The sequence below is a fragment of the Pongo abelii genome, chromosome 2 (genome assembly GCF_028885655.2).
Source record: "Pongo abelii isolate AG06213 chromosome 2, NHGRI_mPonAbe1-v2.0_pri, whole genome shotgun sequence".
Classification (NCBI taxonomy): Eukaryota; Metazoa; Chordata; class Mammalia; order Primates; family Hominidae; genus Pongo; species Pongo abelii.
The window spans coordinates 127,352,016-127,364,540 of NC_085928.1; the positions used below are offsets into that span (position 1 = coordinate 127,352,016).

At 40.0% G+C, this 12,525-nt stretch overlaps 1 protein-coding gene across 22 annotated transcripts in view; it reads left to right on the top strand.

Moving 5' to 3' along the window:
* Nucleotides 1-12,525, top strand: part of NEK10 (NIMA related kinase 10) — a 266,823-nt gene that overhangs the window by 49,432 nt on the left and 204,866 nt on the right. For all 22 annotated transcript variants that reach the window (XR_008523824.2, XM_054552456.2, XM_054552461.2 and 19 more), the window contains exons 6-8: nt 896-980; nt 9,214-9,255; nt 11,377-11,455. Coding sequence is in view for 21 of the 22 variants with exons in the window: in XM_054552456.2 (XP_054408431.2) it covers nt 896-980; nt 9,214-9,255; nt 11,377-11,455 (206 nt within the window). In the remaining variant the exon portion in view is untranslated. The remainder of the gene's footprint in view (nt 1-895; nt 981-9,213; nt 9,256-11,376; nt 11,456-12,525) is intronic.

The following is a 12,525-nucleotide window of genomic DNA, read 5'->3' on the forward strand; positions in this document are numbered from 1 at the left end:
CTTCCCTTTCCTGTTTCTCCCACTCTCTAACTGGCCTCTCCTGAGAGCATGTTTTCAATCATTAATTTGCGCACTAATCTTCATCTCAGGGTCTGCTTCTGGGGAAACTCATCTAAAAAAATACTTTATCCCTGTGTTTCCCAAACTGAGCACCAAACTGCCTCAGGGTTGCAGAGAACTCCCAGGAGACACTATGAGCTATTTTCAATTTTCTAAAAAACAAAACCAAAAACTCCCTCAGTGCTACTCAACATCCATCAGATACAGCATGAACAACTGAAGGCAGTTTGTAATTTCAATGTTAGGTCATCCTGCCTTCCTTTAGCTGATGGCATATCTTTCAGAAGCTAAGTTTTCAGTGGTTGTTATGATAAAAAGAAAAAAAGTACTATATGAAAGGGGGAAGAGAAAACAAAGATGGTGAAGTCCAGACTGATTGCCAGGCTTGAGAAGTTGTTTTGTTTCTGCTGATGCACACATCCCCATTAATAAGTAAGTGTGGTTATGAAAATAATCTTTTGATGTAATGTATTATTTTTTCAAATGGATACCAATTTGTTATGGCATAAATTCTTACCAAGTTGGACCTACCTAAATTTTGGAACATTTAGCTCTTTCTTTTGATCTTAGGGTACTATGAAATATTACTGAGTCAGTAAGGGTGGTGGCATGAACCAAATAAGTTTGGGGGGGCCTCTCCTCCATACTGATAAAGATAGTTTAAATGTGTTTTGAATTAAAATGGGTCAAGTGTTCAAGTACCAAATAACAGTCCCCAGTGCAAATTAACTAAGTGCTTCATGTGTTCTTTATACTCCTTCATAGCCTTGCATTTTTATGAATTGTTACACTGGGGTTTTAAACGTGAACATATTCTTTTGTTTTCTTCTTTCAGAGAGTGGGTTAATCGAGCCCCATCTATTCATTTTCTGAGAGTGTTAATCTGTCTGAGGCTACTAATGAGGGATCCATATTATCAGGTTGGTTGGAAAAATACAATTTTTTTTTTTACTTGTTATAAAGTCTTAATAAAAGACCGGTGGGCTTTTCTTTGAAGTAGTCCATGTTTACTTTTTGTTTTCTCTCTCACAACTCAATAGCTTCCATATATGGGGAATGTCTCATCTACTATTTAAAAAGATTTGAGAGGAGCGCTTTAATGGAGACCAAAAATTTGTATATTTCTGTTGTATTACTTATGGGATTAAGTGGATTGAACTTTTTGGTCTATGTTTTCTTTGCTATCTGGTATTTTAAACCATTTACCATTCAAGGAGGTATACACTTGGCTACATCTTCAAACATGTTCAAGGCCAAGCAGCTCCCTAGGTCAAAGTCAGCAGTGATGAGTGGTGGCCTGCTCATGTGGCTGAGAGGCAGCCAATGGAGCTTTACTAGCTGCTCCAGGGTCAATCCCTTCCCAACCTCTAGAAGTCAAATTTGAGTTAGACGTGAGCAAGGAGCCTCCTGCTTGTCCCAAAGGAGGGCACTGAGGTCAAGAATCTTTTCCTGGCTGGGCATGGTGGCTCACGCCTATAATCCTAGCGTTCTGGGAGGCCAAGGTGGGTGGATCACTTAAGGTCAGGAGTTCGAGACCAGCCTGGCCAACATGGTGAAACCCCATCTCTACTATAAATACAAAAATATTAGCTGGACATGGTGGCACGTGCCTGTAGTCCCAGCTACTCAGGAGGCTGAGGAGGGAGAATTGCTTAAACCTGGGAGGTGGAGGTTGCAGTGAGCCAAGATCGGACCAGTGCACTCCAGCCTGGGTGACAGAGTGAGACTCTGTCTAAAAAAAAAAAAAAAAAAAAATCTTTTCTTCTTTCAGTAGTTAGTTTGATGTTTTGATGTGCCACCTCTGGGTTTTTTTGTTTTTGTTTTTGGGAGACAGAGTTTTTCTCTTGTTGCCCAGGCTGGAGTGCAATGACATGGTCTCAGCTCACTGCAACTCCCACCTCCCAGTTTCAAGCGATTCTCCTGCCCCAGCCTCCCAAGTAGCTGGGATTATCGGCATGCACCACTATCCCTGGCTAATTTTTGTATTTTTAGTAGAGATGGGGTTTCACCATGTTGTCCAGGCTGGTCTCAAACCCCTGACCTCAGGTGATCCGCCTGCCTCTACCTCCCGAAGTGCTGGGATTACAGGCATGAACCACCATGCCTGGCCTCTGTTTTTAGTGCCTCTCAAACTTTAATGTGCATGGGAATCACCTGGACATCTTGTACATGCAGAATCTGACTCAGTAGGTATAAACAAGATTCTTCATTTCTAACAAGTTTCCCAGGGATGCTATTGCTACTAGTTCACAGCCCATACTTTGAGTAGCAAAGACATAGTGCTTTAGCTGTGAGGCTCTGAAGAAAAGCTTACTTAACACTTTTTTTTTTAACTGAAAAAGTATCTCCTTTTATGCCCTGTCCTCATAAGCTACTAGGAAGCTCACACCTTTAATTTGGAACTCGATTTTATTGATGAATTGTTATTTGAGTCAGAATATGTTTCCTTAAGTGCCAAGTTTGGAAAAGTAACCATCCTCTGTTTTACAGGGAAGCCCAAGGCCATCTCAGTGGGAGCTATCTTATTTTCTCTTTGTTGTTTGAAATATTTGGGTTATCCTGCAACTCTACTTCCCTCATATTTCAGAAGTAACCATCTTTTCCATATTTGGCATTTGAGAAAGTATTTTGGTACCAACCAGCCACAGAGCATGCTCTGATTGGACTCTTCTGGGATTCATGGGCACTACACATCTTTCCATTAGAAGAATTGTCCTATTCCTCATACTGTATTCTAAACTGGCCTTGTGCTATTGAAATTTAGCTAACCACAGCCCTTTGGATATGTGAGCCAGGGCATCCTTGAAATGGCTTTCTGTCCTTGTTGCTCACAGTTTTCTGGGTAGGTAAGCATCCTTATTTTCCTGTGACCAACCATACAGAACTGTGTGTTCCATGCATTTCTGAGCTGCTTTTCGCAATTCTGTTTGGGTCATGTATAAATGAGCATGGGCCATAAGTTTCCTCTTGCCTGGATCAGTCTTATTATGTGCTTACTGTTCCCATTTAATTATTCATAGCGCCGTCTTTTATTCCCCAATGTGTTTTAGTTTAGATGAAAACATTATATGTGTAATATTAATAAAGTTTTCCAGGAGGAAGGTCCGGTTAATCTGACTTGAACTAGCAAATATTTGTCCTCGAGACATTCTGTTTGTTCAGAAAAGCTGTTGGTAAGAGTGTCTTACTCTGCTGATCTCCCATCTAAAGTTATGCCTTTCTTAATCTCATTCTGGGTGGATTGAACAGGGTTGATTGTACTGCCCTCTGAAGGAAAAAATTCAGAGATGACTTTATGAGATTTTGTGACCAAGACACATATTAAACGAATATTGTCCTAATGGCCAGCCTTTCCATAGAAGGGAATTATCTCCGAGTCTGTCCTCCCTGCACTCTTTCCACACAGAAGACCACGTGCTCAGGCAGTTGTTTAACATCTTGAGGTGCCAAGAATTGTTGGCTGAAGTCACAAAGCTATGCTGGGGTTTACTACAACTTGCGACTTATGCCAGTGACTCTCAGCGTGGCTTTTTCATGGGTATCTGTTCCTTTCCTCTCTTGTTCAGTCAGTACTGCAGGGTCCATAGCAGCTCTTTCAAGCCATCTTCATTTTTCTCAACCAAACCCTCTCCTGCCCCCATTATTCTCATCAAATTATATCATCCTCTGTTTTACAGGGAAGCCCAAGGCCATCCCAGTGGGAGCTATCTTATTTTCTCTTTGTTGTTTGAAATATTTGGGTTATCCTGCAACTCCATTTCCCTCATATTTCAGAAGTAATATTCCTCCTCCTGGCCAAGGCTTACCCTTCTACCTGCTCTCTTTCTATTTTTCCTCATCATAAAAATGTCCTTCTCTTGACCCAGCTATTCCTTCAAGTCCTCCTCCTACTTTCATACTATATTTCTTGAAAGGTCAGGCTATGTCTCCTGAATCCAGTTGCTTTCCACCAGGACTGATGTATTGCATAACTTGCACATTGAATTCTATGTACAAGGTTCTCTCTGGAAGCCATTTAAATAGACCACACTGGGCCATGCTGCAGTCCTCATTCCTCGACTCAGAGGTTGCAAACTGGTGGCTTGTAGACTGGACCTTTCCTGCTGGTACAGTTTCCATTATATGTTTAGTGAATGTTCCAGCCAGGAAAGACTAGAAGGAATGACAGAGAAGCCATTTTGAAGATATAATTGTTTAGAGTTTTTCAGAATTAAAGGAAGACACGTATTGAGATTTCAGTTACAGCTGGAGTCCCAAGCAGGATAAAGATAAATGTTCACCTGGATTCACTATAGTGAAGCCATAGCACATTGCTTATCAAAGATAAAGAGAAAACCTTAAAAGATCCTGAATTGTAATTATGTTACAAACAATAATAAAAAATAGTGGGATTGAGTAGTCTTCTCTCAGCCCTTACATTCCCCAACCTGTTTTTAGCAGGAGACACACTTTACCACATTTTCTCTTTGCCCCTACTGATCCTGAGAACCTCTAGCATTTATTCAGCATTTTTTGGGTATTATTTACACATTCCTATTCTTAACCTTGTCTTCCTAAATAACCTTCCCCAAAGTTTTTTTTTTCTTTATTGTCTTCTCCCATATCTTCCAAGCTCTTGGCTTCAACTATCTTTTTGTTGTTGTTGTTTGTTCACAAGTTCATATCTTCAGCCTCAAACTTTCCCCTTTAAGTCCCAAGTTTCCAGAGACATGTTAGACAACCACCTCGATGACACAGTAGCGTAATGGTTCTCAAAGTGTGGGCCCGTGTACTGTTTACAGGTCTCTGAAACCCTTTCAGGGATTCCACAAGATCAAAGCTATCTTCAACATGATGCTAAATTATTCTAAATCATGTTATTTGTCTTTTCACTCTGTTACATGTGTGCAGTGGAATTTTCCCTAAGCTACACGACATCTCATGACATCATGGCCCTGGTAGCTGATGGAACATGTGTACTTGTGTATTCTTGTGTTTAAAAATTTCTCACTTTTAATTTCTAATGCAATAAATATAAACAGATACATTCTAACCCATATAAACAAAGCTCTTTGAGGTTCTCAGTAATTTTTAAGAGTGTAAAGGGGTTTGAGACCAAAACTTTGAGAACAGCAATTGTAGCATATTATACTCAATAACTTTATAATGGAGCTCTTCAATTCTTCCCCTCATCCTTGAACTTTTGGAATCAATTCCTGATTCTTTTAATGTCACCATATTTTGTCAGACTGACGGTAGAAAACTTTAGAAGTATCTCTTGTATTTCCTTTTTTTCTCATCCTCCTACAAATCAAGTATACCAAGCCTTTTAGAAGAGTGGTTACTGTTCCAAACCTAGAAAGATAGGTAAAGGCCAGTCCACAGAGGGGCATTAAAATCATAACCAAAGAATAAACTTTGGCCAGGCGCGGTGGCTCACGCCTGTAATCCCAGCACTTTGGGAGGCCGAGGTGGGTGGATCACGAGGTCAGGAGATCGAGACCATCCTGGCTAACACGGTGAAACCCTGTCTCTACTAAAAAATAGAAAAAATTAGCCGGGCATGGTGGCGGGCGCCTGTAGTCCCAGCTACTCGGGAGGCTGAGGCAGGAGAATGGTGTGAACCAGGGAGGCAGAGCTTGCAGTGAGCCAAGATCACGCCACTGCACTCCAGCCTGGGCAACAGAAGGAGACTCTGTCTCAAAATAAATAAATAAATAAATAAATAAATAAATAAATAAATAATAAACTTTATGGAGCCACTGATGATTTTTGAACAGAGGAGTAAATCGTCATGTCAGTGATTCAGTGTTAAAAGTTATGCAGTGTGTTCAGCATTCATTGATTTAGTTGCCACGTAGGCTTAGGATGAGAGCACCTAAATGGAAATGACAGTTTTGGCTGTAATAAAAATATATTGGCAAAATGTGCTCCATTTTTAAAAACGTACTTTTTACCAGTATTGTATTATTGAGTCTATTTTTTTTAAAAAAGGAACAATTCAGGGGGTAAGCTTAGGAAGGACATTGTTCACAGTTTACAGATTGAACTCAAGTTCAGATTACCCAGGGGACTTTCTCCAAGTCATTAGACTCAGAAATATAGAAACCAGTTTTATGGCCCTCTGGCCTGTGACAAGGGAAAGATGCTGAGGGCTAAAAGGGCACACAGGGCGCATTGGTGTAATCTAAGCTTGCAGTCATATTTGCTTTTCAGGTCAGTAACTAGAAGTGTTAAGCCCATGTGTATACATACCTTGTAGTCATGGTTTTCTTTAGTTTACACTCTTGGGTTAGTACAGTCCTGTTGGTATAAGGAAAGGAAATGCAAGGAAGGCCAGGGTCTGCAAGCAGTCTCCTGGCCTTGCTCCACTTTCCATGGGAGCATGGAGGGCAAGTGTTCATTTCATAAATGAAGGTTAAATTCTTGAGTACATAACATAATGACAAAATTCTGTAAGAGGGAGTAAGCGTCTTTCTCATTCTTCCACTCTATAGCAGCACTTCTCAAACTTTATTCCACAGGAGTAATACGTGTCCTGGGAAACGAAGTGTGCTTTGGTTAGGGATGTTTAGGAAAAGCTGCACACTAGTTCTTCTTTTAGAGACTTATAGTGCACAGCAGCTCCAAAGAGTCCTGAGATAGAGAATTTGTTAAATCTATTTTACCTTACATTTCCCAAGCTGATTGGACAATAAAACTCTCTGTCTCTCTCTCTTTTTTTTTTTTTGGTAGAATGCCTAATTCCATCCACTGCACGAAATAAAATGACTGTTTCCAGGACATGGTTTAGGAAACATTGAGTTAGTCCCATATCATCAAAATTATTGAATAAATTTATTGTCATGGCAAACATTTAAAAATAACATTACCATGACCATTTAAACATTATTCTCTTCCTTGGTGTCTTCCCACTCCCAAGCTTCAGATGAATCTCCTTCATGTGAACAACTCCCAGGTTTTAATCTTTTGCCCTCACCTCATTTTCTGTGGCCTGTTGTATTTTTTTTTCACCTGGGCCTCCCATTGGCACTGCAGTATGTCCAAAATACAGTCCTCTCCTCTATCTCAGCCTATTCCTTTCTCTTTCCCTGTGTTAGTTAATTATGACATTGTTCCCAGCCACTCCCTCTTAAATAGACTGATGTCATTGACTTTGCTTCTTTTCTTCCAATCTTTCTTCATGTTCAGTTGATCATATCGCTTCAAATACTATCCCTTTCTCTCCATTCTTATTCCTGCTGTCACTGACCCCCAACTGAGCTCCCAGTTGATACCCTCCCCATCTCCAGTTCATTTTATGACTAGAAGGAAGTCCCCACAGCTAATTCTGGCCAGTCACTTGCTCACACGTTTTCGTTGGGTATCATGGTCTGCATGAAAACGTTCAAATTCAGGCTCACATCTAAGTCCTCCCACAGTGTGAATCCACCCTAATTTTCTAACATTTTTTCCCAATAATGCCCTCCATGGAGTTATGGAACTGCTTCTCTCGGAATTACAGCATGTCTTGGTGTTTTGTCTGCACAATTTCTATTCACCTTTGAGCCTCCTGTTCTCTTTGCTGGAATCTCCTTTATTTTCACCTCTTCCCGATCTTTACTCAGCAAATCCATCCATCCTTCCAGTCCCCGTTTAGAGACCACCACCCACATGAGGTGTCTCTTAGTCCTCTCAGCAGGAATGAGGTGTCTCTATTCTGGCCCCTCATAACACTGCATGTATAATTTACTTTTAACACTTATCTCATTCTGTCTTAAGTTCTAGTTGTTTGTATACCCACCTTATGCTTGCTTACAGCTCAGCAAAGCGCACCCCTGCCATCTACATATTTGTGTCTCCAGAGCCTAACTCAAGGATTTTTACATAGGTGGAATGGAAAAAATGTTTGTCGAATAAATATAACTGGTTTTAAATGTTATTTTAATTTTTATGTGTACGAAACCTCCTACCATAAATAGAGATCGTACATACAATATTCTCATGCTCTTTAATTATAACTCTTCTAGAGTGAATAGCATTGATGAGGCTTCAAGTTAGTAGGTAGTCATAGAACTATTTTTAATTGAGTTCTAAATGTTCTTTTAAAATTTAATTTAGTTGTAAGTGTGTTCAGTATTTCCAAGTTCACTTTATACAGAGTATGAAATCCTTGACCCAGGAGGCCTTGAGAGAAAAAGGTCCCTGTGCCTTTTCCCAGTCTGCCCACTCACTGGCTTCATGGCAGAACTAGACTGTTCTCTCCCACGCTCATGTACTCGTCCCTGTGCACTTCCCAGAATTGAAATTATGGCTCTTGTTTATGTTTCAAATAACTTCCTTGTGTGCATGTTAAGTAAGGAGAGAGATGTCAATATAGATGTAATTAAGCAGGTTAAAGCCACCTGAGAATATTTGTCTATAGATAAATGACAATGTGGCTAACCTAAGAGCACTTACTATTAGTAGATATCCAGGCTGGTCCATTTCACAGTTTAAAGTCCTGTATCATGAGACATTGTCAAAAATTATCTTTACATTTATTTAGAGCATGGGTCTAATAAGATCATTCATCTAATAATTTTGAGAAGCTCTTTCTGTCCTAGAGCAGTGCTTCTCAAACTGTACTGTACGTGCATATGACCTGGAGATCTTGTTGAAACTGAGTGTGATTGAGCAGGTCTGGGGTGGGTGCGGGATTCTGCATTTCTTTTCAGCTCCCAGGTAATGCGGGTGCTGCTGGTTCATGGACACTAGGCAGAGACCTAGCAGAGGGTTCTTGGAGTTTGGTGATGAACTCATCCAGGTTCGTCAGTTATGCAAAATGGTTTTCTTTCTGTGTCTTGGTTTTCCTCATCTGTAACATAAGAATATTGAATGAAATGGTGTCTAATGGCTCTTCTCAACTCGAACATTTTATGATGACACAGGAGGAGATAAGAAGAATGAGGCGGCAGGCTGCAGTTCTAAGCACAGATTCATTCTCTTAACCTCAACCCAACTTTCATATTTATTAATAGTTTATTTTAAAGGTAGTATGAATGACATACCATAAGTTTTCCATATTTATATTAGAATGTAGACCTTCACAAAATAATTATAAATATGAAAACTTAGTAAAGAAATTGCATGTAAAATATACTTCCCCCTCCACCCTCATCATTTACATGTGTTTTGTTGCTTTTATTTTATTAGGAAATACTCCATAGCTTGGGTGGGATTGAAAACCTAGCTCAGGTAAGATTCGTTTTGTGGTGGCTGGTCTTGCCTTTTCATTTTGTGCCTGCTCTGAGCAAGAATTAAAAGGGTATGTGACAGAAGGTGGCTTTCCTATGTTATGCTGTCTGCCCCAGAGAGGGACAGACAGCGTTAAGTGTGAGTGTGAGGCATGATACTCGCAGAGCAGGGAGGAACCCACGACATTTTGTTCTGGCTAAATTGGGCTCACTTTACTCAGCCTGATGAAATGAGAAAGTGCTATAAAAGGTCACGTGTCTTTAGCTAGTAATAATAAGAAATAGGCAGCCGGATGCGGTGGCTCACGCCTGTAATCCTAGCACTTTGGGAGGCTGAGGTGGGTGGATCACCTGAGGTCAGGAGTTTGAGACCAGCCTGGCCAACATGGTGAAACCCCGTCTCTACTAAAAATACAAAAATTAGCCAGGCATGGTGCCAGGTGCCTATAATCCCAGCTACTCGGGAGGCTGAGGCAGAGAATTGCTTGAACCTGGGGGCAGAGGTTGCAGTGAGCTGAAGTTGCACCATTGCACTCCAGCCTGGGCAACAGAGCGAAACTCCGCCTCACAACAAAAGGGGCGATGACTGGAAGGCTGAAGCCCTTAGCATTGTATTACCATATGGTGGGAGGAAAAGAAATATGTGTATATATATGTATATATATTTGAGACGGTGTCTTACTATGTTGCCTAGGCTGGTCTCAAAATGCTGGGCCCAAGCAATCCTCCTGCTTCAACCTCCGGAGTAGCTGGGATTACAGGTGTGTGCCACTGGGCCTGGCAAGATAATAAACTGATTATGAAGATGTTCAAAACATTTTCAAACAAGAAAATGATTACTGTGCTCACTAAAATACTAATAAATAGATGACAAAGAAAGGAATGATCTTGACCTTATTTATTTTTCTGCTTTGCTAACTACTGAGGGAGGGTAAGCAAGTGAATATATATACTGAGCAACTCAGAGGCTTGCATTTATTAATACAATAAAACAAAATTTCTTTCTTTCTTTCTTTTTTTTTTGAGATAGGGTCTCACTCTGTCACCCAGGCTGAAGTGCAGTTGTGTGATGTCAGCTCACTGCAACCTCTGCCTCCCGGGTTCAAGTGATTCTTGTGCCTCAGCCTCCCAAGTAGGTGGGATTACAGGCATGTGCCACCATGCCCGGATCTTTTTTTTTTTTTTTTTTGTATTTTTAGTAGAGACAGGGTTACACTATGTTGGCCAGGCTGGAATAAAACAAAATTTCTGATCATGTTTTTGAGTTGGAACAGGCTAGTCTCCTAAAACCTGTATAATGTTTACAGGAAGAATGATTTTCATAATTAACATGTGGCCCTGCAAACTCATTCTGAATAATTAATGGAAGATTAAGTTGGTGGCAATTTAACATTAAATCTACTTTATTTTATTATATTCTTAGAAAATTGATTCATGTTTATTTTTTGTTTTCAAGAACCTTTTTAAATTGACTAGAGGTTTACCTCATTTAATAACATAATATTTCATAAGATTATGTTACAAAGCATCTTCTTATCCATTTTAACTTCCATTATAATATCAGAAATTACCTGTTTGCCTGAGCCTGTTTCTTATTATAATCAATTATCTGCAGTGAGAATTATCAGACTACTCAGTACCCATTTTATTCTGATTATTGCTAACTGCATGTATGCTGGTTAGACATATATTCAGAGATTATAAAATATAACGTCAGTAAAATATATACAATGTATTATAAAAAATTCTCCTAAAAAGATACATTGAAGAATAAACATTCTATATACTATATATTACGTATCTTATATGTATCTTGTATTTGGATACTAAATTACACCACAAACTTAGTTAAGAGTCATTTTGAGACTTTCGAGAGTTTATAGAGTCTTGAGATGGTCTTTCCCTCAACTTCATTGCATGCAAGAGAAGCCAAAGAATCTAGAAACCCAGCCACCTTTTGCACTTGAGTGGTAACAGTTCCAGAAGGAGCATGAGAGTATTATTTGATGAATCTGTTGTGCCACCTACAGTTTATTTTAAGAACTGCAGCATCTTGTTCCTTGCTTCCTTGTGTGCTTTTGGTGTCCTCCTGACTGGCTTGTTGGTTTGGTCCTTCATGCAGTATATGGAGATTGTAGCCAATGAGTACCTCGGCTATGGAGAAGAGCAGCACACTGTGGACAAGCTGGTCAACATGACATGTAAGTGTTATTGCGGGGACACAGCCAATTTTGTGGACTTGCTAGAAAAAGCAGTATGGTGTTTGCAGCAGGAAACAAGGATACTTTAAATATTTATTAATGTTCGCATACACAGCTCAGGTGTTGAGCATCCAGGCCAATTGTTATATTCAGTGGCAACATACAGCCAGAAGGAAGATGTTTAGATTACAATCCTTACCTTGAAAAGCACACTTTATTTAATGCAAGAGAGGCTTCCATAAAAGCAAATTTTGGTAAAATCTATTTTTGCCTCTTTTTATTTTTGTTAAAATGTCAGAGACTATCCAGTTTTTTTTCTATAAAATTGGGTTAATCATGATTACCTACCTCATAGAATCTGAAACATCCAGAGCATGAAAAAGAAAAATAACAACAACAAACCTTATCTGATGCTGCGAATGTGAAAACATTGGGCTGTGAGTGTGAGGTATTCCTTAGTCACTCAATCTTCTCCTGTTGGAGGCTCTCCCCAGCCCTGCTGTCCTGCACTCCAGCTTTGATGAGCCACAGACGTCCTGCCGTGTGGGATGCCCGTCCGTTTTCTTTGTGTGACTGGACTGGCTCTTCATATCTGCTTGTGGAACAGCACAGTGATTCTCAGATCCAGGGAGAGAAGAGTTTATGGCAAGCCCTGGGCACTAGGAAGTCTCTTTGAGGATGACTATTTTCCTCAGCTGAGGAAACATGCAGGTTCCTTTCATTTGCTGGCCTTCCCTCTCTTCTTTATAAGTTGAAATCTTCACAGAGAGGATCTTTGAAGAATAGGCTTCACTTTGAACTGGTAATGATGTTAAGGAGCTTCAAGTGGAAAGAGAGGTTTGCCTTTTTTCGTATTTTTATATTTCATTATTATAATAATATTACAAAATAAATACCAGTGGAGCTTGAGGAGTAATTCTTGGGGTAAAAAAGTAGCCACGCTGCTCCTGCATCTGTTATTCCTTTTGTGCTGTCTGTGTTCCCTTTGCCCTTTCTCCTGCCTGCCCATATGTACTGCAGATCTGTGCTCCTGGAAGTATTCCCCTTTAATCTCTGGATGCCTCTTTGTG